Consider the following 25,719-nt stretch of genomic DNA (forward strand, 5'->3'; position numbering starts at 1 on the left):
CTCAGTCGGTTAAGCGTCCGACTTCGGCTCAGGTCATGATCTCACAGTCCGTGATTTCGAGCCCCGCATCGGGCTCTGTGCTGACCGCTCAGAGCCTGGAGCCTGTTTCAGATTCTGTGTCTCCTTCTCTCTCTGACCCTCCCCTGTTCATGCTCTGTCTCTGTCTCAAAAATAAATAAATGTTAAAAAAAAAAAATTAAAAAAATTAAATAAAAAAATAAAATTAGAAGACTAGTCAGTGGGATTTACTTTCACAGAATTAGGAAAATATGTAGGTGCAGAAAAAATGATAAAATTCAATACATATGATAATGTCATCTTCTGTATGATTTATTTCACTTAGTATAGTACCCTGTAGGCTCATCTGTGTCATGAATAGCAAGATTTCATTCTTTTTTTATGGCTGAGTAATACTCTCTTGTGTGTGTATGTATCACCTTTATCCATTTATCGGTTGGTGGACATTTAGGTTGCCTCCATATCCTGGCTATTGTAAATAATGGTGCAGTAAACATCAGGGTGCATATATCTTTCCTGATTAGTGTTCTTATTTTCTTCAGGTAAATAACCAGAAATGGAATTACTGGGGTGTATGGTTTCTATTTTTAATTTCTTGAGGAACCTCAACACTTTTCCACAGTGGCTGCACCAATTTATTCCCACCAACAGTGCATGAGGGTCCCCTATTTCTCACATCCTCTCCAACACTGATTTTGGCTCAGGTCATGATCTCCCAATTTGTGAGACTTCAGCATTGCATCAGGCTCTATGCTGAGAGTGCAGAACCTGCTTTGGATTCTCTCCCTTTACCCTCCCCTGCTTGCACACAAGCACACACATGATCTCTCTCTCTCTCTTTCTCAAATAAATAAACTTAAAAAAAAGGGGGTGGGGTGCCTGGGTGGCTCAGTCAGTTAAGCATCTGACTCTTGATTTCTGCTCAGGTCATGATCTTGTGATTCTAAGTTCGAGTCCTGCATGGGCCTCCATGCTCACAGTGTGGAGCCTGCTTGTGATTCTCTTTTTCTCTTTGTCCCTCTCTCTCTGCCCGTCTCCTGCTCATGTGTTGCTCCCTCCCTCACCCCCAAGAATAAATAAATAATTTTTTTTAAATACTTAAAAATAAAAGAGCCTAAGTCAAGACAGCTTTTATAATAAAATATAAAAGAAACATAATTGATGATGTTACAAGATATCATATGAATCTGGCTGTTCATATGAAGCTAAGAACTTTTTACCTGGGGTAGGTGTAAAATGATAACAGTCTTAAATGACTCTCACGAAGAATCCAGGCTCAAGGATTGGAAGAATATTGTTAAAGTGTCCATACTACACTTGATTATGAATCCTCTGATAGTGATTACTAGTTTGTGTTGTAATGGACATGAGTTTTAAAAAATATATATCCTCTACTAATTTCTAAATATTAGGAGTTGAGTATTTTTTTTTTCCTTTCATACATTTTTTCAGATGGTAGTAAAAACTTTTATGGATATGGATCAGGACTCAGAAGACGAAAAACAGCAGTATCTCCCACTAGCCTTGCATCTTGCATCTGAATTTTTCCTCAGGAATCCCAATAAAGATGTGCGTCTCCTTGTAGCATGTTGTTTGGCTGACATCTTTCGAATCTATGCCCCAGAAGCTCCGTATACTTCCCACGATAAACTTAAGGTAAATATAGTCTTTACAGAATTAGTTTACTTTTCTAGTTTAGGTTACCTTTAGGGACATAGTTTTTATTATTATTCACCTATCATCATAAGATTATATCATAAATTGTAAAACAAATTATTCATTCAATTAAAATTCTTTGTATATCCACAAAAATGGTATTTTTATGAGGCATTTAGGGTTTAGATCAAAACTAGTCCCTGTCTCCTCATCTGTAACCTTCATGATAACCCATCACAAAGCCCAGATGGCTGAATTGTAGGGATAAATAGTGGATTAATGACACTTTTAAAACAGTAGTGTAACAGAATTTACATATTCAAATGATGATTTCCCCCTGCAAGTTACATGCAAAATTACATTATGCTCATCTTGGAGATTTCTGCCTTTGTTTGGAATGTTTGAGGAATTCTTTTCAGTTCCTCTTGAGCTCACTTCATATTCTGAATAATTTTATTCTTGGCAAATTTTAATACTTTGAGCTGCTTTCTTTTTAATAGTCCTCAAGTCAGTTTTTTGCATATTGATTCTATTTTGGGTTAAAACTTCTAAAGAAAGCTTATTAAGAAATGGCACACTATTGTCATGAAAAGTACAACCTTTAAACCAGTCTGTTATTATTTTTCCACACAAATTTGTAGTTGCACAACAGATTCAAGCTAGATATTAAAAATCACTATTTACATGTAGGAAATAGTAATGGAAAGACTCTTGTGCAGATTCTTAAAATGAAGATGGTTGTTTGGCATAATGCAGTTCTGTAGTCGAAGAAAGGGTAATAAGATACAGAACTTATGTTTCTCCTAGAATGAGAAAGCCTAAAGATTTATGGCAATAGTAAACTTTTTTTTTTTATCATTTCTAAAGGATATAATTTTATATGATTTGCTCTGTTCGCATTATTTGGAATAATGGACTAAACCAGTCTCACTCAAGTCATTCAGCTAAAGGAGAATTGTGTTTTATAATACGTAATAGAGAATATATATACAGATTATTATTAGTGTATTGTGAAAGAAAGAGTATTAAGTATTTGTATCTAAACTAATGTATTTTATCATTTTGTTTTAACAGGACATATTTTTGTTTATTACCAGACAATTAAAAGGTTTGGAGGATACAAAGAGTCCACAGTTTAATAGATACTTTTATTTATTAGAGGTAAAAAAAAATTTTAATAAATATCATGCTATTCGTATAATAAATTCCTTTTAGTAACTTTCTTGTGTAAAATGAATTTTTTTTGTTTTATACAAATCCCCTTTAATAAAATATCTTTTTTAAGATGAAGTATATTCTGCTGGAAAATCTGTTCTATTTGAAACTCTGTTTTCATTTTTCTATTTTTATTCTCTTCTAATCTGAAGAGGGATTAAGTTGAATTAATTTTCACTGTTCCTTATATATAGTATGTGTATATGTCTACTAATATCTAACAGTTTAGTATTTTTCAGTTAAAGGATAATGCTAACAGATAGAGGTCTTTTAAAGGTCACAGTATATGAAGAACTAAAGTTTAGCAACTTTAATTTTGTATAGTTGGATCTTCATAAGCTTTAATATACATTTGTAATTCTGAAAATGAAATTTTGGTAATGAGTTTGCTTTTGTGTAATTATTCTGTGCATGTGTAAATAATCATTTATTTATTTATTTAAGAACTTAGCTTGGGTTAAATCATATAACATCTGCTTCGAATTGGAAGATTGCAATGAAATTTTTATTCAGCTTTTTAGGACTCTCTTCTCAGTGATCAAGTAAGTTATTTTTTAAGCATTTGTTTGTCTTTTTTTCTTGCTGTGCATATATTGGAGTACTGTGTACTGTGTACTGTGCCTGTAACTAAGATCTTTTAGATTTTTAACAAGCTGTTTTCCTTAGAAGACTTGAAATGAAGAGGAAAATAAGATCTGTTGTCTGAAAGCTGCCTTTGCTCTCATACTACCATTTGAAATTATAGTATCAGTTATATTGGTTGAATCTTATAAAGCAAATGGTGTGAGACCTTATATAATGAAGTACTAAGTTATGAGGTGGAAATTATAAGTATTTAAGTACCATTAGTGAGTGCTGGAAATCGTAGTACTTCAGTGGAAGCACACTGACTCCCATTTTTGAGCTAGAAAAAAATCTTAAGCATTGCTCTTTACATAAGTAGGGACCGTAATGCACAGGGAAAGGAGTGTGGTAGCTTGCCCAAGGACACATCACTGAACAGGACAGCCCAAGCTCTTGATTTCAGTCCAGTGTTGTGTTTTGTTGTTCTGTTTTTTTGTACAGTAAACCAAGCATTTTTCTGAGATACGTTTTATAGCATTGCACTATATACAAACATATCTCACATAAATTTTAAAAATTTTTTATAAAGTTTATTGAGAAAGAGAGAACATGTGCACAAGTGGGGAAGGGGCAGAGAGAGAGAGAGAAAATCTCAAGCAGGCTCTGCACTGTCAGTTTGGAGCCTGATGCAGGGCTCAGACTGATGAACCATGGGATCATGACCTGAGCCTAAATCAAGAGTTGGATGCTTAACCAATTGAGCCACCCAGGCACCCTAAATTTAAAATTTTCTAGGAACCACATTTAGAAAGATAGAAAGAATCAAGTAAAATTTATTTTGATAATATACTTTATCCCACAATATCCAAAAGCATTATTTAAAAAAAATTTTTTTTAATGTTTATTATTTATTCTTGAGAGAGAGAGAGAGAGAGAAAGCAGGGGAGGGGCAGAGAGAGAGGGAGACACAGAATCTGAAGCGGGCTCCAGGCTGTCAGCTGTCAGCACAAGAGCCCAGCACAGGGCTCTACCTCATGAGCTGTGAGATCATGACCTGAGCCCAAGTTGGATGCTTAACCAACTGAGCCACCTAATCGCCCCTCCAAAAGCATTATTGTTTCAATATGTGGTTCTGTTCATACTACAAGTGTTTAATAGCCAAGTGGCTACTATTTAATGGCTTCCATATTGGACAGCACATTTCTAGGGTTTTCTGTAGTTTTTTATGAATACTATCATGTTTTGTATTTCCTTAGATAGAATGGTAGGAATAGAATTTAACCTGGAATAAACAGGAAAGGACTGGACTGGAATGGTATAGAAATAGACGTTTATAAAGAGACTGCATGAGAAAAAAGCTTCCTGTGGCAACTAACTGAAGGCCTGTAAATAAATGGTAAAATATATAAACTTTACCTTTTGTGTTAGTTAGCTTTTGCTGCATAACAGCCCAAAACTTGGTAGCTTAAAATAGCCCCCATCTTATTTAGCTCATGATTCTGCTTGGCAATTCTTCTTGGTTTGGGGTGGTCTCACTTATGTATTTGCAGTCAGTTGGCAAGACGTCTGGCAGTTGGCTGAGAAATAGGACAACTAGGTCATGTGTCTCTCTCATCTTCTCATCATCCAGCAAGGTAGCCCAGGACTTTTCAAATGCTGACTAGGTTTCAAAAGTAGCAAGAAAAAGCATGATTTACCTCACAAGCACTTTTTAAACCTCTACTCACTTTATGTTTACTTATATTTTACTGGCCAAACAAAGCACATAATCAAGACCAGACACAAAGGTTGGTTAGACTCCATATCTTCATGGGAGGAACAACATTTTAAAGGCATATGAATACAGAGATGAGAATAATTTGTGGCCATTTTGTGCATCCTGTCACATTTTCGCAACTTTTTCTTTTAAAATTAAAATCAACAAAATTTAAAAACTCCTAAAACTGCCATCAGTCTGCCCATCTTATTGACCTTAAATATCCCCTTAAGTCCATTTCGCACTCTGCCCTTACACTTCTTTCCTCTCACAATTACTTGTACATACACACACCTTTCTTTGATCCATTAATATTTTTATTTCCTGAACCTAAAGATCTAAGTTTATTGTTGACCTCATTATCTATCTACTTAATTCACAATGAGGTATGAGTAAAAGACTTGCCTTTTGAAAGAGAAGCTCATTGGGGCGCCTGGGTGGCGCAGTCGGTTAAGCGTCCGACTTCAGCCAGGTCACGATCTCGCGGTCCGTGAGTTCGAGCCCCGCGTCAGGCTCTGGGCTGATGGCTCGGAGCCTGGAGCCTGTTTCCGATTCTGTGTCTCCCTCTCTCTCTGCCCCTCCCCCGTTCATGCTCTGTCTCTCTCTGTCCCAAAAATAAATAAAAAAAAAAAAAGAAAGAGAAGCTCATTGATTTGTATTTACTGACACATTTACCATTTGGTGCTCCTCATTTCTTTGTGTTGATGCAGATTTCTGTGTGCTATTATTTTTCTTCAGTCTGAAGGACTTCCTTTAACATGTTCTATAGTTCAGGTCTGGTGCTGATAGAATTCTTTCAGTTTTTATGTGTCTGAATATCTTTATTCCACTTTCATTTTTGAAAGTTATTTCATGGTAAGAGTTCTAAGTTGATAGGCTTTTTTCTTTTTTTTTCTCTCTTTCAGTACTTTTAAGATGTTGCTCCATCTTTTTCTGGTTTTCATTGTTTCTAATGAGAAGTTTTTTCATTTTTAATCTTTGTCCCTCTCTACACAATGTATCTTTTTTTCTCTACCCACTTTTAAGATTTTACCTTTATTACTGGTTTCAAGCAATTTGATTATGATGTACCATCGTGAAGTTTTCTTTCTTCTTGTGCTTGAGACTTACTGAGGCTTGGATATGTAGGTTTAGCCTTCTGACTACGAGATGCTCTGTGAACTGTGAGATTTTTTTATTGTGATTGGAAAATGCACTATTCTAAGATTTTTGTAAGTTCCAAGGATTCTTCACTCTGCTCCCTCCTTTCAGGTAGTATCTTCCCTAAACTGAAGAAATTTCTTCACATGCAAGTCCTGGTCTTTAAGTATTTGAAGATTCAGGGGATACCCTTTACAAACCTGCTTTCTGAATAGGTCTCTCCCCTCTGATATTCTAGTCTTTCCCCTGCAAACTCTAGTCTTTCCGGACTCAGGAAAACCACTAGTCTCTGTCAGGATCTTCCCTACCCACACTGGAAACTTACCAGTCAATAAGCTGGGAAAATTGTCAACCTCTCTCAGAAACATGTGCATGATGTTCAATGTCTGAAAACTGTTGTTTCATATATTTTGTTCAGTTTTTTAGTTGTTTCAGGTAGGAAGGTAAATTCTATCCCAGTTATTGCATCTTGACTAGAACCTGTTGAAACCATCTTCACTTTAGTCCTTTCCTATCCCAAAGTATATTTGGGTCTGAGAGTTAACTACTCTCTTCACTTTTTTTGTGTGTGTGTGTCAACCTGAATATTTCTTTTTTTTTTTTTAACCCCCTTACACACACTCCCCCTTAACACTATATAGTTGATTCATCATGATCTAATATTCTTTAGTAGACAGGATATTTGGAAGAAGGCATGCAATGGGGTATCTTTCCAAAAGTTCTAGGAAACGGTGTATGTAATATGATAATTTTTCTACCAACTTAAGAAATTGTCATCTTTGCATTTTACCATCAAGTGCTCCACAGGTCTCCTATACATTATTTCATGTTATTATTTTTTTTAATTAAGAGATATGTAAATAATATTAAAATTTGGTCTTGATTTAAACTTCCCTGTATATAGTAGTATAACTAAATTATATCATTTCTTTTGATTTGTCTTTACGTATATATCTGATAAATGTGAAAGTAGACAGGTCAGGTCTTTAGTTAAGATGCAGTCAGAAGGAGAGAAAACTAGATGTTCTACCACTTATAAAGGTTTTATAGCTAGTCTTTTTAGATAAGCACTGTATCAGCGGTAGAGACATTTACTGAGGAAGCCTACATTTGACTCTTCACTGGCTAAGGAAGTAGGAGTAAAAGTGCCTCTAGGCTTGATTTTTCATTTATTTGAAATTCTTTGAGAGATACCTACTGACGTTTTCAGAACCTTCTAGTCATAAATTCTGGTAAACATTTGATATCAGACTTTTGATTTCAGTATTGGTAAATTAAATCTCTAGTGACAAAGATTTATAGCAAAAATTACTTGTATTGGTTGAGGCTGTTTTGGTGTTTATATAAAGTTTTATTTTGGGAAATATATTAAGATCTAAAAGGATACAAGGTATGAAAGACTGTCTGCTTTCATTATCTTGTACTTTCTTAATTGAAATTTTATCACCTTTTAGAATCTGGGGTCATGTAAGCAAAGATGTCCTTTCTTTGAAGTTGATGTTTTTGTTTGGTTGAATTTAACTCACTCTGAATCCTAATTGTATAGCGACTTAATTCATTTTAAAGGTCTTTGGTTTTGTAAAATACGGTACCATACAGCTGAGGGAGAAAGTAAATAGAGCAATCAAAATTTCTTTGCCATTATTGGCATGGTTCCCTCAAGTGGAAAATTCTTTTATATCTGAGATAGTTGTTTTAAACTGGGAAATATAATTTTCTTTTTGTAAGCCCGATTTTTTTCTTTTCTGTTTTTTTTTTTAAGCAATAGCCACAATAAAAAGGTACAAATGCACATGCTAGACTTGATGAGTTCTATCATCATGGAAGGTGATGGAGTTACTCAAGAATTATTGGACTCCATTCTTATTAACCTCATTCCTGCACATAAGGTCTGTATAGTATGAAGATATTAAAGGTTAATGTTGTTTAACAACTAAAAATAGTTGTTTTTCACTGATTGCAATGTCATGTAATTATTCCCACTATCATTCTCCAGTCCCAAATAAAATAATGTAACACACATCAGTCTTTTAGCTATTGTTTTTAGAAGGTTTACTGATTAACATATTATAATGGTAGAAGATTTTCATTCAGTGAAGTGCTGCCTATTTTCTGGAAAACAAGAATTTTTCACATTCACCACTCATATCTAATGTGGGAATTAAAAGAAGTGAGAGTACTATCTTGGTTAGGTTTTGGTTGGTGGGGGGGGGGGTGATTTATGGGTTTTTATGGAAAGAAAAAAAATATTGCCTCCTTTGTAACATAGACGTGGAACATAGGAATTGTATTTCTTTTCAGAATCCATATCCTACATTTTTCTTGGACATTTTCAGAAAAAGAGATTTGGTAGAAGCAGGAACTATATGGTTAATGTTAAGGGGAAAGAGATGATTCAGAGCTGTGTATTTCTCCCTATGGTTCCTTTTTCTGTTTCTCTCTGCTAAGTCTTCCTAAGGAACTGAAGGACTTAGCTTTCCACAGACTCTACCACAGGGCCATACTCAGTCTACCTTAGTGATATTCACCTTCTTGCTCTTTACCTCTAATGGTTCAGTGATCTGTTATCAGATGTTAGATGAAAGGTGTATCTAATTACACTTCTCTAATAACACAGTTAATTATTATAAGTTCTTCTCCTGCCTCTAAATATGATTTGCATTTTATTAATTCAAATGAATCTGTAATTGGCCAGAATTTTGAGAGTATGGCAAACAGGGGGAAGTATATGTCAGGCAAAATAAGAAAGGAAAAACTCTGAGGAATAGATAGCATATTTGGTGTTTATATTCTAGTTAGTATTTTTATGATTAAGAAATATATATATCCTAGACTATAGATGCTGGAGAGGATGTGGAGAAACAGGAACCCTCTTGCACTGTTGGTGGGAATGCAAATTGGTGCAGCCGCTCTGGAAAGCAGTGTGGAGGTTCCTCAGAAAATTAAAAATAGACCTACCCTATGACCCAGCAATAGCACTGCTAGGAATTTATCCAAGGGATACAGGAGTACTGATGCATAGGGGCACCTGTACCCCAATGTTTATAGCGGCACTCTCAACAATAGCCAAATTATGGAAAGAGCCTAAATGTCCATCAACTGATGGATAAAGAAATTGTGGTTTATATACACAATGGAATACTACGTGGCAATGAGAAAAAATGAAATATGGCCTTTTGTAGCAACGTGGATGGAACTGGAGAGTGTGATGCTAAGTGAAATAAGCCATACAGAGAAAGACAGATACCATATGGTTTCACTCTTATGTGGATCCTGAGAAACATAACAGAAACCCATGGGGGAGGGGAAGGAAAAAAAAAAAAAAAAAGAGGTTAGAGTGGGAGAGAGCCAAAGCATAAGAGACTGTTAAAAACTGAGAACAAACTGAGGGTTGATGGGGGGTGGGAGGGAGGACAGGGTGGGAGGGAGGGCAGGGTGGGTGATGGGTATTGAGGAGGGCACCTTTTGGGATGAGCACTGGGTGTTGTATGGAAACCAATTTGATAGTAAATTTCATATATTAAAAAATAAAAAAAAAAAAGAAATATATATATCCTTTTAGGAAATAGAAAGGTTGCCTTAATTTTGAGCTAATCTTATCCTTTGGCCAGTAGAATAAAATCTTGGAGCAAGGGTCAAGAATCTGTGGCTTGTGAACCAAATCTGGCCTACTAGCTATATATGTAAATAAAATTTTATTTGAACACAACCATGCTCATTCATTTTCATTTTGCCTGTGGCTGTGCTCAACAGCAGAATTGCATAGTTGCAGCAGTACCTGTATGACTCAAAAAGCCTAAAATATTTACCATCTGGCTCTTTGCATAAAAAGTTTCCTAGCATCTTTTTGGGAGAGGTGCAGGATGATGGTGAATGAATCTCAGTTTGGTCCAAAACTCCCAAGTATAGAAATATTGATAGGTACTCTTTAAAATGAGAAATCCATTCCAAGTAAGTTTTTAAAAATTAAATATGTCTTTTCTGTGATCTTTCTCAGACCCTTTAATTTGTTACAGTGTACAGGGAATCTTGAGGAGCAAACACAGTATTCAACATTTCACAAGTATAATTGACCAGCTGTTTTTCTTGAGATACTTTGCAGGTGTACTCTTTCTTAGAGGACATATTGATTAGACAGTGAAATACTTAGGATGATGGGTTAGGGTGTGTGCGTGTATTCATTTAGGATTCAGGGGTAGAATTGATAGTTCAAACTGGTTAACAAACCCAAAAACCCTAAGGTCCATTTTCTATTTAATAAAACTAAACATACTATAGGGTTGAGCTTTTGGCTAACTAATGTATGTTTGTTTTTGAATTACAGCACTATTTGCAACTTCTGCATTTAAGACCACTTGTCTAGAGAATATTGGGTAAAACCTTAAATGAGATCCAGTGATATTTTTTGCTTTATAGTTTATAGATTTGAAGATAATAGCGTTATGGTGCTGTCTCATAAATTCACAAACTCCTTTGTAACTTTGCATATTTTTATTGTGTTTCAGAACTTAAATAAACAGTCCTTTGACCTTGCAAAAGTCCTGTTGAAAAGGACAGTCCAGACTATTGAGGCATGCATTGCCAATGTATGTATTTCTGTTTATATTTACTCTATAATTGTATAATTCTTAATCCATTGTATTAACTTACTGGGATCTTTTACATATAGTTTTATTTAGCCTATAAACAGTTTCACCTATTTAAAACAAATACATAAAAGAACTGATATATCCAGATGTGACCAAATATAAAATACATATATAAGCTTTGACATTTTTAAATGGCATAAGATAGAAGATATTTTATGAAAACTTGTCTACAACTTCACCCCTTTTACTGCATTTGTATTTATATTTATCTTTTTATCTCCCCAATATGCTGATCTCTCTTACTTTCTCCTTTCTTTACCTTTGGCTCTCTGTGTCCATTTATGTTTATGTTTCTGGGTCATTCCTCTCAACTGTTTTGTTTCTGTCTTAAATAGTTGTTACATATTAATAAGAATACTGCTTTTACTTTATTGAATGGAAGTTTGTTCTTTTTCTTACCTAAAAAAATCACTTATCTAGAGTAATTTATAATTCTTTTAATGTATCAGTTAATTCCACTGTTGCACATGTGCTCACACCCCTCTATTTTTTCAAATATGCTATATAAAATTTTGAATTGTCTGTATTTATATATATCTCTATATTTTGATATTATCTTATTTATAATAGAAATGACTATAAATGTTTTTTGAACTGACATATACCCATAATTTACCTAACCATTTCCTTATTATCTTGCATTTAGATTTTGTTCAATGTTTTCTTTTTAGTAATTAATTATCTTCGTGAATGTAGCATTTATCTATTGTTGAGTTATTTTCCACACTAAAAAAAAAAAACCCAAGTGGGAGTATATTCAGTGGTATGGATTATTAGTATTGTTTATATTACTAAATTAATATTTAAATATGGTAAAACTAAGTTTCTTTTCACAAAAGAATATACAGTGAAAAGTGTCTCTCTTCAACCCTGAATACCCTTTTTTTAGTTCTCATAAATAACCTCTACCAATAGACTTTCATATATCCTTCCAAAATTACTGTTCTGTGCTTATTCATTTTTTGTGTATGTGTATTTTTTAACTTGTTAAAACTATTTTTAATTCTTTTTCTATGGTCTGTATAATAAGTATGAATATTACCTAACTTTTCATGTATGTTGCTTTTCAAAGGATATATATTGTTTGATGATACTACCAGAAATATACTTAGGTCAGTTATGTGCAACTTCCTCTTTAGCATTTTTAAATATATTTTTTATAAGTGTGTTATGTATGTTGGCAGGGAGTAGAGGTCTCTTTTAATTTGTGCTTTTGATAGTCTTTGTTTCTTCCCAGCATTCTTTTAAATTATCAGTTAGCTTTTATATCATCACCCTTTCTTTCACTTGGTCCTCTGAATCCAAATGTATTTGACTTTCTCAAATACATTTTTTTTATAAAAAAAAAAAAAAAAATTCAAGGTGCCTGGGTGGCTCAGTGGGTTAAGCGTCAGACTCTTGATTTAGGCTCAGGTCATGATCTCAGTTTGTGAGATAGAGTCCTGTGACAGCCAGCGTGACCCTTTCTACCCAAGGGTCAGAGAAAGGGAGAAAGAGAGAATCCCAGGTGCTGACAGCACTGAGCCCTTCGCGAGGCTTGATCCCATGAACTGTGAGATCATGACTTGAGCCAAAATCAAGAGTCAGACTCAACTGACTGAGCCATTCAGGTGCCCCTAAGTATTCTCTATTATTAAACTAATGGCAAAATTAGTCAGACTTGAATAAAAAACAAAAAGACTGTCTTTAAAATTTTTCTGTTTTAAAGAAATTTCTCTGTAAAATTCTTTATAATGAGTGACAAAACTAAGTTGTTTTGTTTTTATGAAAGTTAAGATTCCTAGAAATGCTATCTTAATTTAGAAGAAAGCTAATCTTTTTTATCTTTCTCCCTGGACATTCCTATTTTGATATTTAGAGGTTTATTTTAGTGACTATTCTATCATATATTAGTAATTGAAATACCTGTTTTGTTTCATCCCCTTCAGTTATATATGTAATGCCTAAATCTATGTTTTTTAGACACGTGTATAAAAAATATGTCAAATTTTTTAACTAAATGGATGTTTTATTTTTGTTTACTATCTCCTATAGTTTTTCAATCAAGTCCTGGTGCTGGGAAGATCGTCAGTAAGTGATTTGTCAGAACATGTATTTGATCTGATTCAGGAACTTTTTGCGATAGATCCGCATTTATTATTATCTGTCATGCCGCAGCTTGAATTCAAACTAAAGGTAGGACTGACTATAATTTTTAAGCCCTTTAAGCTTTAAGAGAAAAATTTATATATAACTGTAAAAGATATAAATATAGTTGTTCTATATAAAAGAATAAAACGTGAGTTCAACTTCTTACATTTAGTTAAGGTGTACATTTTTTAATCATTTCAGTAAAACAGTCTCTCTCATTTGGGTGTCATAGAATTATACTAGAAAATTATAACTCTCCTAGTTGCTGAATATCTGATAAACACAATGACACAAATAATAGGTATGCAAAATGGTATTATCCCTTACAATACATATTGTTATTAAATAGTATTTATTATTATGTAGGTATGTTTAAGAACTTCAAAAGATTTCAAACTGAGTGCTCAAAGAGTCTTGATTTAACTGTATGAACCTTCCATGGTATAGATCAAGGATAAAAGTTTTACTGTATGACTTAGGGCATACTCTTTTTTTTATGGCCAACTCAACAAGGAATTCATAACTCCTCAAATATATGAAAACTTGACACTTGATCTCCTATCCCAATCACACTATAGGAGATAACAGCTTATATTTGCTTAATATTCTGGACTTTTTGAAGGGCTTTATTATATATCCAGTATCTTACTTGATCCTTAAATCAAACTGTTGTATAGTTAGGACCAACATTATGGTTTTGATTTTTGAAGTGAAAACCTTAAGATGAAGTATTTTGCCCAATTACACAGTTAAAACAGATTTGAGGGGCACCTGGGTGGCTCAGTTGGTTAAGTGTCCAACTTCAGCTCAGGCCATGATCTCACATCACGGTTTGTGGGTTCGAGCCCTGCCCTGGAATCTGTGCTGACAGCTCAGGGCCTAGAACCTGCTTTAGATTCTGTTCTCCCTCTCTCTGCCCCTCTCCCACTCATGCTCTGTCTCTCTCAAAAATAAAATAAGCATTAGAAAAAAATAAAAAGATTTAGGATTAGAACTCCAATTTTTAGACTCTTTAAAAAACGTGTACATGATAATTAAGAATTGTCTATATTGTCTTTATTATAAATATTCATTATTTATAGTATAAAAGGACATCGTACCAAGCTTCTAAGAAACTCTGTTATATCTTGGGGGGGGGGGGCGGTATAAATAAAAAAAAATTTAAAAACCCTGTTATGTGGAAAATATCACATGAAGAACAAGGTTTTGTTTTATTTTTTAATATTAAGAATTTAACCACAGCCTAAAGATGTTCCCATATCAAATTATTTCTAGGCATAAGGCATTAAAATTTTTTCTCTCAATCTCTTCATAGAGTCTGAATATGAAAACTCACACCTCTTAAATCCTTAAACAAGATTGCCATGATAGATGGTGGGAAGGAATTAAGAACTAGATTTCTAGGTTTCTTTGTGTGGACTTAAATTAACTGAGGGAGACACCAAGTGATTTTTGCACCAAAAAAAATTTACCATCACTATAACCATATTCCAACTTCACTCAAGGAATATATTTTAAATTTTAAAAAGGTAGGGGGGCAAGTTTTCATTCAGTTTCAGTAGTTAAAAATATAGATATTGAAATGTCACATCATTTGAAGTAATCAGTAAACTACTGAAGTAGTTGCCAGTAGAATAAACTTCCACTTATTTTAGTTTTTGACATTTAAGAGATAGATTGATTTTTCTTTAAAAAAATAAATCATGTTGATTAGTTGATTGGGCTTACTAAAAGATTCTAATCTGTATTGTTGTCACATTGCTTGAGAAAAACTTCATCAAAGAAAATCATTTTTATGATTATAAATGTTAAAGCTTGATATAGTTTTCATTTTTACATGTTTGATAAGTGTGCCTCTCTTACCCATAAAACCCCTATTCCTGAAAGATAAGCCATTCGTAACAAAGACCATATCCCATCCCTTTATTTTTTTAATGTAGTATCTTTTTCCATTAATATTTCTTTATTTGATTTCTGGTATTACTGGTATTTCTGGTATTCAAAAACAATTTGAATGTTTGAAAAAAATTAGCAATTGCTTTTAGTTACTGTCTTTGTTTTCTTAGTGAATATGTGATTTTTAGTATATGTGCTGCCGAACGAAGTGAGCACATGAATATGTGATTTTTAAAGTTTCACATACCATATGGTTTCAGAATAATTTAATTTCTATTAAGATGTGACATCACTAGTGAAACTGGAAAAGAATTCATAGCATATATTGATTTAGGATAAGAAAATTGGAGGCCTTTATCGAAAAACAACTTCAAACTAAGTTTTGATTTTTTTTTGTAGCGTTCAGTTCACCTGACCTTTTAAATCTTCTAAAAATTCTTGCTCTTCCATTAAAATGAGTTTTCCTGAATCATGACATTCTTCAGTGTCCTGTTCTCCAGTAAGTTAGGGGATCCTCATTTAAAATTTCATATATCAAAATTTTAATTGATATGAGTTTACCCTGGAGCTCAAATGGCAGGAAAGATTTCTTACAAGAAAACTTACTAGGGTGGGAATTATTTGCAGCTTTTCCCTTCACAGAATTTTTTCTCAAACTCTTAGGGAATGTTAGAATTGAATGATTATCTTCATATTTCTACATTATAGATTGCAAACAAGCAGTTGGAGGGGCCATAAATTAGCAGTTGTAGGGGGTGTGAAATAAGAGCAAAGAACCAAATGATCTAACATGGACTCACATCAATTTCTACATAGTAAATAAGAGCATATGAGCATATGATATTTTAAAATTCTCGTCATTGTAAGCAGAAATAGGAAATTATAGCTTCTTGGGAATATATCATGTTGTTTTCTATAATCTGATGAATAAACCTTGACTTCATTTATTTTCTCTTTTTCCTTAGAGCAATGATGGAGAAGAACGATTAGCTGTTGTTCGACTTTTAGCTAAATTGTTTGGTTCTAAAGATTCTGATTTGGCAACACAGAATCGTCCTCTTTGGCAATGTTTTCTTGGACGGTAAGAGAACATATAGTTCTATGGATTCTAATTTTTACGTTTCAGAGGCCAGTCAGTATGGTCTGCTTGATTAAAACCATACATTTCAAAACTTCAATTGATACGTTTGTTTTTTAGTATCTATGTTGCTGTCTTTCTTGGAGAACAAATTGTAGATCAGATTTTTTATGAAGAATGCTTATTATTTTATTTACCACATAACATTTTTTAATCTTTGCTAAAATAATGTCATTAGGCAACATCTGAAAATGTTCAGTCTTAAGATTTTTAAATCATGAGACTGAAGACATAATGATCCAGGCCATGCCATTCCTCAGTCCAGCAATGTATTCATTTACTAGTGTTTATCTTTTAGGTTTGTAGCTTATCTAATTGAATCATGTATGTTGTGAACTAATGTGGTATTGTATGACTTTGAAATTGAAAATAATTGCTCTTCATTCAGATAGCTTTTTTTTTTTTAAGTTTATTTATTTATTTTTAGAGAGTGAGAGTGCACAAGCAGGGAGGGGCTGAGAAAGAGAGAGTGAGTTTGAAGCAGGCTCTGTGCTGTCAGCGCAGGAGCCAGATGTGGGGCTCGAACTCACGAACCATGAAATCATGACCTGAGCCAAAATCAAGAGTTGGACACTTGAGCAACTGAGCCAGCCAGGCACCCAATTCAGATAGCCTTTAATGTTCTTTCTCAAGAATCTAGAATTACTAGATTCTATTCAACATGATGGTAAGGTTGAAAAATATGAAATTTATCAGATTCCCTCTTGCATTCCCTGTACATGTTGCTTTGCTTCAAACCATGAAAAGCCAGTTTTTACTGTTAGTATTCTGGAGAACATTTTAGATTTATCAATTCAACTGGTTCAGAAGGTGGGCTTAGAAATTATGTTAAGATAAATTCATTATAATAATAGTAAGTTAAATATTACTGTATAACAAACAAATCTGAGAAATCTCTGACACTGACATAATGACAGTCTTAAGTTACTTTCCCAGAACAGACCATTTTGAAGGTCTTTAAATGCTATTTTGAATAATTAAACTTGATTTTATGAGAACTTAGAGATAATGAAGCAACTGTACTTGTCAGTAAACAGAAGAGTGATTTTTGTCCTTGTGATTGCCTCAGTGTTTATAGCAAAATAATCACTTGTAAAAACTAAATCAGCTGTAAGCAGTTTCTTATATTCATAATTTTACATTCACTGCTATATCTAATAATCAGTCTCTGATTCATAGAAACAAAGAAGTATTACCAGTTTTACCATATTATTTACCTTAGCTATTTAGCAGTAAGTGTTTTGATACTTTGTAATTTACTTGATCATAAATGGTAATGTTTTCATTTTTTTCTGGCAGTTAGAAAATCATTAATCCTAGGGGCACCTGGGTGACTCAGTCAATTAAGCATCGAACTCATGATCTCATGGTTTGTGAGATTGACCCCTGCACGGAGCCGCCTTGGGATTCTCTCTCTCCCTGTCTCTCTGCACCCCATCCCCCCCACTTGTGCGCACGCTCACGCGCGCGCTCTCTCTCTCTCTCTCTCTCTCTCTCTCTCAGAATAAATATTTTTAAAATATTTTAAAAATAAAATTATAAATGCTAAATGCATGATTTATTAAAGTAAAATTGTTTAAGGAAGTAAAAGGCCATGGACGTAAAATGTTTATTAAATAACTTTAATTGGTTATTTTATGAGATTACTTCAAAAATAAAAATATTTCTTGCTTTTTAGAATCACTTTATTTATAATTAATAAATGTTTTTAAATTGCCCATAATAAATTTTAAATTTGAGAATTGCTGAGCTTAACTCTTTATTTACATTTGTGGATCTACATGAAGTGTTTCATACTTATTGCAATTTTACAATGTACTAGACCTTTTAAAAGAGCATTTAAATACAAGTTTATCGCAGGGTTTGAAACTTTTGTTGTAAGGCAGCATGACACAAGCATTTTATAAAATCATCTTTGAACTTCTGGATCTGCCTCTCTCTTGCTTTCTACCTCTTATTCCTCCTAGTATTTTCCCTCCATAAACTTTTTTCATGTAGATTTTCTAGGTTTTAAATATTTATTTTTTGTTTGTTTTGTATCATTTTAGGCTGTTAAATTTGGAGCACTACAGAGTTAGATAGTGTGGGTTGAGGGATATGTTTATACTTTTGTTTGTTTTGGTGTGGTAAACATTCTGTTTTCAAAAATGTTTTTGTGAAAATATGTATTTCTTTATATTCTACCTTCAGAACCCATTAACTGTCATAATAATTAACAGCCATTTATATAATGTGGATATACCTTATTTGACAGTAATTATGTTGCCTTTACAACTAATCTTTAGCAACTTTTTCCATGTAGATTTAATGACATTCACGTTCCTGTGAGATTAGAAAGTGTGAAATTTGCCAGCCACTGTTTAATGAATCATCCAGATTTAGCAAAGGATCTCACAGGTAAGCTGGCTGATTTATTACAAATATGGGAGCAATTACACAAATACATTTAGATGGGAGCTTTGATCTTAAATTTAGTTTCTGAATAGGTTTTAACTCTGACATTATTTCAGATTTCTATCAGTCATGAACTATAAATGATTTTATGTTTGTACAATAAAATTATATTTGAAATCTTCATATTGTAATCCTTTGGAATTTTTTGGAAATCGTCATTTGAGGAAGTAGACATTGGATTTGGCACAAATAATTATACCTATGTGATAATTAAATATAGTAACATATCTAATAGTAAGTGGGAAAGTATCTTCTGGAGTAGACTAGAATTTCTCATTCTTCACTTGAACTTAGAGCATTTGAACTCACTTATTTAGTGTTAGTAAATAAATGCTTTTATCAAAATGGTATTTACCAAAAAAGAGGTATTGTAACTTAAGTTTTGAACTATATAAATCAGATATTGCTTTGTGATTTGACTTTTCCAGAGTAGTTGAGGTAAAATACATTATTTATTAAGATGTGACTTTGCAGTAATAGCTACCTAGTGTGGTCTAGTTTATTTTGTGATTATGTAGGGTATTGCCTCCTCAAAAATAAAATTATTTTAATTCATGCCACATTTTACAAACATTGTTTTGGTATGGATAAAAACATAAAGCATTGGTTTTTTCTGTCATTCTGAACATGACAAATATCATAGCTAACATTTAGCTTTAGTTTTTTTCTTATATTACAGAATATTTGAAAGTTAGATCACATGATCCAGAAGAAGCAATTCGTCATGATGTCATTGTTACTATAATAACAGCTGCCAAAAGAGACCTTGCCTTAGTGAATGATCAGCTACTTGGCTTTGTAAGGGAAAGAACACTGGATAAACGGGTAAAATCTGAGGAATTTTATTCTTTTGTAATTTGCTATATTTAAAGTGTTTGTTAAATACAATAGGAATTATTCCTAGTATACCTAAAACTTTTATGTGTGAAGTTCAAATCAATACAGTACTAAGTAAAAATCTAAAAATTTTTATGTTTTCTGTGTATCTTTTAATTACCTTTACAAATGAATACATTGGGTTCTATAGCTTTTCAGATATTAGGCATGGGTTTGTCTTCTAGCCTACCTTTATAAAAAAGAGCAGCTCAATTAAAGTTTTATTTTACCTTTTCACTTATATGATGAGTTTCAAAAGAATAGTGATCACCTATGTTTGTTTTTTTTTTCCTTATAGTTAGCATTTTCAAAATTGACATGTTATATAAACTTAGCTGGGTCTATCACTCATTGAATTAAAAGAATATGTTACTTTATATGAAAATGATATTTCTGTATTGCTTTGCTAAGCTAAGGGCAGAAATGATAGTTCTTTAGTTACTTTTTTGGGTGATTTCCTCTCTCTGGTTACAGTTGAAAACATGGGTTGATAAGAGTAGTACTAAGAACAACAAAAGTGGTTCCTAAGGAATAGTGTCAACTATAAGCAAGAGACAGACATGCAAGGCAGGCTGATTAGACATGCTTCTTACTAACATCTTTAACAGAGGTTGCCTTTGCAGTGTGCTATTTTATTTGACGCATAGTTTAAAACACACTGTCCTCCTAAAACCAGTGTCATTTAGTAATAATTTCAGAGTAAAACTACATTTCTTGGATATGAAATATAGCAAGAGGTATTTATTCTTTCTTTTAAAATAGAGGAGGCAAATATGTAAAGTGGGCACTGTTGAACATATGCAACTGTATCAGTAATTCTAACTTTGAACAAGTTTTTCCTCTTGGCTTTAATTTAAATGAAATGATACTCTACCTAGTGATTAGCTGGTAACTCTCTCCCCACCCCCATACACACACTTGATTTAAGGTATTACCATTTGTGTTATTTCCTCCTTTTAGTAACATTTCGCTCCAGCTTCTGTAAATGTTTATACTTTCCGAAGGAGTTAAATAAATTAATCTTCCTGAGGGTGCATGGTATGGTCATATAGCATCTACTAGACATTTTAGGACCTGGATTTTGGTGTAATAAATTAGATGGCCCTGGGTATAGCTTTCTGAAATTTGTTTTCTCTTCTATAAAATGTGAGGACAGGACTTAATCTTTAGATTTCACTGCTTACAGTCTTTGGTTTCATGTGAGAAATGTCACACGACATCCATTACTTGTTGTATGGGGACAGAGTTTCATTCATCTACTAAATAGCCTAAAAATGAGGAAATTGTACAAAAAATTATAAAGAAATATTAATGTAAATAAACCAAAGATAATATGTTCTGACTTGTTGGGATAAATATCTTTTCTGGTTTTGTTTTGTTTTGTTTTGTTGTTTTGTTTTACTACATCTCACTATTATGGTTCTAACTGTAGGTTTTTATAGTCTCCTTTTTTATCTACCTTCCTCCTACTACCTTTCTTTCCTCCTAGTAAACCGTTCCAGTCTCTAGAAGTCCCAAAGAGTCTTCCAGTAACTAGTAGTATGTGGCTAGGTAAATCATTTGCCCATTTAATCTATAAAGTAAGGAAGTTCACTTAAGATGATCGCTAAGGTACTTTCCAACTTTGTAATTCTAAGATCTTGATACTAAATTTTGCTCTTCTTATTCTGAGTTAATAACAAAATGAATTTAATTAGGATACAGGATTCCAGATCATAGGGCTTTTGGTTGCAGAGTAAATCACACACTTTCTCTTTTACCTTTTAATCACTTCTAAAACTTGGGCACATTTTTTTAGACAGAATCTAATGAAGTCTTCTGTAAGATTTACTACTGATGGCTTGGCTGTGAGGGAAATAAATTGGTAGGTTGATGTAGTAGTATTTGCATTAGACAATTTTTAAAGTAGTCAGATTTATAAATAAGAACCTGTTCAGTGTTGGTAAAGCAATTTGTTGCTTAGGAAAATAAATATTGTGCTAGTTTATATACATGTAAGTCTGATTGTACAACCTAGTTGAAGAAATGGCAGTTTTTTACAGATTAGCATTCTAAAGTTTGGTATCTCACTCATTCAATAAACTATACTTTTTAGTGGCGAGTAAGAAAAGAAGCTATGATGGGTCTTGCTCAGCTTTATAAGAAATACTGTCTTCATGGTGAAGCAGGAAAAGAAGCTGCAGAGAAAGTCAGCTGGATAAAGGACAAGCTTTTGCATATTTATTATCAGAATAGCATCGATGACAAGTGAGTCTAATATGTTGGTAGAATGGTTGAATATAAAAACGCTTTTAATTTTTTTAACATAATTTACTTCTATTTTATAATTATTTCTAAATTTAGAAATCACTTTATTGTGTTTATACATACTATATTTAAATAAGACTAGCAATAATTGTCAAGTAGCATAATTAATGAAATAGACACGGGCTTCAGAGTCAGACCAGAGGCCAGATGTTCATTTTGCCCCTTATTAGACGTGTGTCTTTGCACAACCGTCTTCTGTATATCTTGGTTTTATCCAAAAAAAGGAGTAATAATAAAGCTTTCCTTACAAGATTGTAATGTAGATTAAATAAAAAAATGAACATAGAGCTCCCTAGCCCAATGCCTGGCAATACAGCACTATTCAGTAACTGCTAGTTGTTATGCTTCCTTTTTTGAAACACTGTAAATATAATAGAGGTAGTACTGTGGTGTTTTTTTTATTGAGGTATAATTGATACATAGCATACTAGTTTCAGGTGTGTATAACATTCTATATTTGTATATATTGGGAAACGATCACGATATGGCAACTTAGTTACAAATTTTTTTTCTAGTGGTAAGGACTTAGGTTTTCATTTTTCAAGTTTTGTAATTCTGTTTTGAATTGTAGTGATGATTTTGGCTTTTGCAGAATACTTGCAATGTTTTGTTGCATTAGACTGACTACTTTGGTATCATTGGCTGTGCATTTCATTGATAAATGAGGATCTCTTGTATTTTCTTATTCCAGTGATATTGAATAATAAATATAAGCTTACAAGAAAGTTATTGCAGTATTGGTAAGGCATTTAGACTGTGGAGAAAAGAGAGATCAGATGTGCCCAGGAAAAGCTAACTTTTCAGGAAGCAATATGAAGGAAGATCCTTCTGATTTTATGTAATGACACCACGGGGAAAGAGTTGAACTATAACTAGAGGAAGTTAATGTTTTTGTTTTTGACAATTAGCTGTTCTTGATTGTTAGCTTTATATGTAGTGTTAAGTAATTTACTATTATAGATCAGGACTGATGAAGAAGAATAGGTGGAACAGCCTAGCACCTTGTGTTTAGGAGTAATGTATGACCCTTTTAGAACAAATGTTCCACACTGACAAAAAATAAAGTCACAAATCGCAACTAGCTGTAAGTTTAAAAATAACTAGTCCACGGTACCTGCCTGGCTCAGTTGGTAGAGCATGCGACTTGATCTCATGGGTTGAGCCCTATGTTGGGCATAGAGATTACTCAAAAAAAAAAAAAACAAAAAAAAAACCCAACCCACAACTGTACTCCAAGAAAAGGAACCAGTCACATAATAATATTTTCCATTGTATTTGCACATATAGGCATCACCATTTGCACATATAGGTCTGATATTTTTGCATAAGATGGTTAACATATAAAATGCCTGTTGCTTCTAAAAAATAGAATAATTATATTATTGGTGGGTATTTTTTGTTTCATAGACTGTTGGTAGAGAAAATCTTTGCTCAGTATCTTGTCCCCCACAACCTGGAAACAGAAGAGAGAATGAAATGCTTATATTATTTATATGCTAGTTTGGATCCAAATGCTGTCAAGTAAGTTACTTTTTAAATGAATGTTTGGAGTAAAGATTTTATAAAATTACTTCACCTTATCTAATTGTTGTTGATGGGGTTGTTGCTTCTTCTAGTTGAACCAGGAACCTCAGGTAAATATTTATAGAGAAAAATTTCACAAGTTCAGGTAAATTTAAAAGCAAAAATATTCCTATATACATAATATTTTGGCACCTGAGTCCGTAATATATATATCGTTTCAGGGATTCAAAGAAATCCCCATGTCAAAATTACTTTTGTCTGCCTGTTGACTAGAGTCTAAATTACACTATTGGAGCTTTACAATACTATGTCTAAGAACTAAGTACTACTTCTTTAGCAAGAGAGTATATCCAGATCACCTCTATGTAGAATGACCATATGATTGGTAGTCTGAACTGGGATATTTTTGAGACTGAAAGGCACTATTAATATATTTGATCAGACAGTTGATATAAACTTTAACTGTCCTAGGCCACTGGGATATGTGGTCACTCCACTGTAATAAAGCTTTTTAAAAAGTAAATAAGTCCTGTTGTTGAGATACCTGGTTCTTCTGAAAAGAACCTCAGCGTGTGTGTGTGTGTGTGTGTGTGTGTGTGTGTGTGTGTGTGTGTGTTTATTACAATATGTGTATATTTTGTATATTTATCTTTTAACTTTCATATAATTTCAAATTTACAGAAAGACTGCAGGAATAGTACAGAGCATTATGATGTCCTTATACCCAGATTCATCATTTGCTTTATCATTTGCCATTTGCATATACTTTTTCTTTATCTCTACATAAATATTTTCTTCTGAACCATCTGAGAGTAATTTGCAGACATTAGATCCCGTTACCCCTAAATATTTCAATGTATATTCCCTAAGAATAGGATATAACCAGAGTATTCTTGACAAATCAAGAGATCTAGCATTGATACAATATTATTGTCTAATCTAATATGTATTTAAATTTCCTCAGTTGTCTCAGTAATGTGCTTTATTGGGTTTTGTTTTTTTTTCCCCCTTTGTAGTATTACAGATTGCATTTGATTGTCATGTGTCTGGTCTCTTAACTTGAAGCCATTGCTCTCTCTTTCTTTGTCTTTTAGGACTTTGATGACTGGAGAAGAGTATTGCATAGTCCAGTCCAGTTATTTTGTAGAATATTCCCTCAATTTGGGTTCATCTAGTGTTTCCTCATTGTTAGATTAAGTTTATACATTTCAGCAGAAATTCTACAGAAGTAACGTAGTATCCTTAGTGCATCGTGTAAGGAGGCATTAGCCATCATTTGTTTTTAATTTGTGAGTGATTCCTAATGCTCACTGTAGATAGTAAATTCCTGGCCTAAGGTTTAGTCTCTGTTTATATTTCAGAATATTGGCAAACAATACTCCAAGATAGACTAATATCTCAGAGGTCCTCTAGACACCTGGAATTATGGACTGTTTGTGAGAGAAGAAAATCTGCTTTCATAGAGAGAGTAGTCTAGAGTAAACACACTCAAGTTAAATTTGGTTCCTTGAATCTACATCATTTCTAAGAAGTTCATTTTTCCAGCCTTTCATACATATGTCTTAGCTTGCCATGAAAAGCCTTTACAATCTGATCCTTTTCTACAGTATGTTCCAGCTTCCTGATACTACTCCATTCATAGTCTGTGTTCCAAATCTGTAAATTTTTTTTAAGTTTCCTTTGTTGCAGGCATTTTGATGACATTTTATCTTTTATGCCAGAACATTCTAGCTATCCCTGCTTAGAATGTCTTTCAGTCCCTTCATTTACCTGGAAAGATTTTTTTCATCCTCCTAAACTTCTCAAATATTTTCTCTCATAAGAAGGTTTACGTTTACCATTTTAAACTAACCTGTCTTGGGGCGCCTGGGTAGCTCAGTCATGAGCCATCAGTCTTGATTTTGGCTCGAGTCATGGTCTCCCGGGTTGTAGGTTTGAGCCCCACATTAGGCTCTGCATTCACAGAGTGGAGCACAGAGAGCAGAGCCTGCTTAGGATTCTCTCTTCCCTCTCTCTCTGCCCATCCTCTACTCTGTCTCTCTCTAAAATAAATAAATGTTTAAAAAAATTTTTTAAACTAACCTGTCTTAATCCTAATAAATAAATGTCAGTGCTGGTGCTTAAAATTTTAGGTAGATATACAAGCATGGTGTATTTATACAAGGCAACAAGAAAAGTAGGATGGTTGAGTAGTTACCAGAATTGTTATATTACGTTATCTCTTTTTCATGCTTATAACTTTATTAACAGAGCTCTCAATGAAATGTGGAAGTGTCAGAACATGCTTAGAAGTCATGTACGAGAACTATTGGATTTGCACAAGCAACCTACAGTAGGTTCATGATTTGTTTAAATTAATAGTTTGTTATGGTCATTATTCAGTTTTTCTCTAGTTA

The 25,719-nt window shown here is 33.3% G+C and overlaps 1 protein-coding gene across 2 annotated transcripts in view; it reads left to right on the forward strand.

The window, feature by feature from the left end:
• PDS5A (PDS5 cohesin associated factor A) overlaps nucleotides 1-25,719 on the forward strand; it is a 136,228-nt gene that overhangs the window by 42,982 nt on the left and 67,527 nt on the right. For both annotated transcript variants that reach the window (XM_042936570.1, XM_042936571.1), the window contains exons 3-14: nucleotides 1,471-1,674; nucleotides 2,749-2,835; nucleotides 3,334-3,431; nucleotides 8,112-8,238; nucleotides 10,855-10,935; nucleotides 13,033-13,173; nucleotides 15,990-16,105; nucleotides 18,465-18,559; nucleotides 19,296-19,441; nucleotides 21,588-21,739; nucleotides 23,207-23,320; nucleotides 25,574-25,655. In XM_042936570.1, the coding sequence (XP_042792504.1) occupies nucleotides 1,471-1,674; nucleotides 2,749-2,835; nucleotides 3,334-3,431; nucleotides 8,112-8,238; nucleotides 10,855-10,935; nucleotides 13,033-13,173; nucleotides 15,990-16,105; nucleotides 18,465-18,559; nucleotides 19,296-19,441; nucleotides 21,588-21,739; nucleotides 23,207-23,320; nucleotides 25,574-25,655 (1,443 nt within the window). The remainder of the gene's footprint in view (nucleotides 1-1,470; nucleotides 1,675-2,748; nucleotides 2,836-3,333; nucleotides 3,432-8,111; nucleotides 8,239-10,854; nucleotides 10,936-13,032; nucleotides 13,174-15,989; nucleotides 16,106-18,464; nucleotides 18,560-19,295; nucleotides 19,442-21,587; nucleotides 21,740-23,206; nucleotides 23,321-25,573; nucleotides 25,656-25,719) is intronic.

This window comes from Panthera leo, chromosome B1 (assembly GCF_018350215.1).
Source record: "Panthera leo isolate Ple1 chromosome B1, P.leo_Ple1_pat1.1, whole genome shotgun sequence".
In the NCBI taxonomy this organism is placed as follows: Eukaryota; Metazoa; Chordata; class Mammalia; order Carnivora; family Felidae; genus Panthera; species Panthera leo.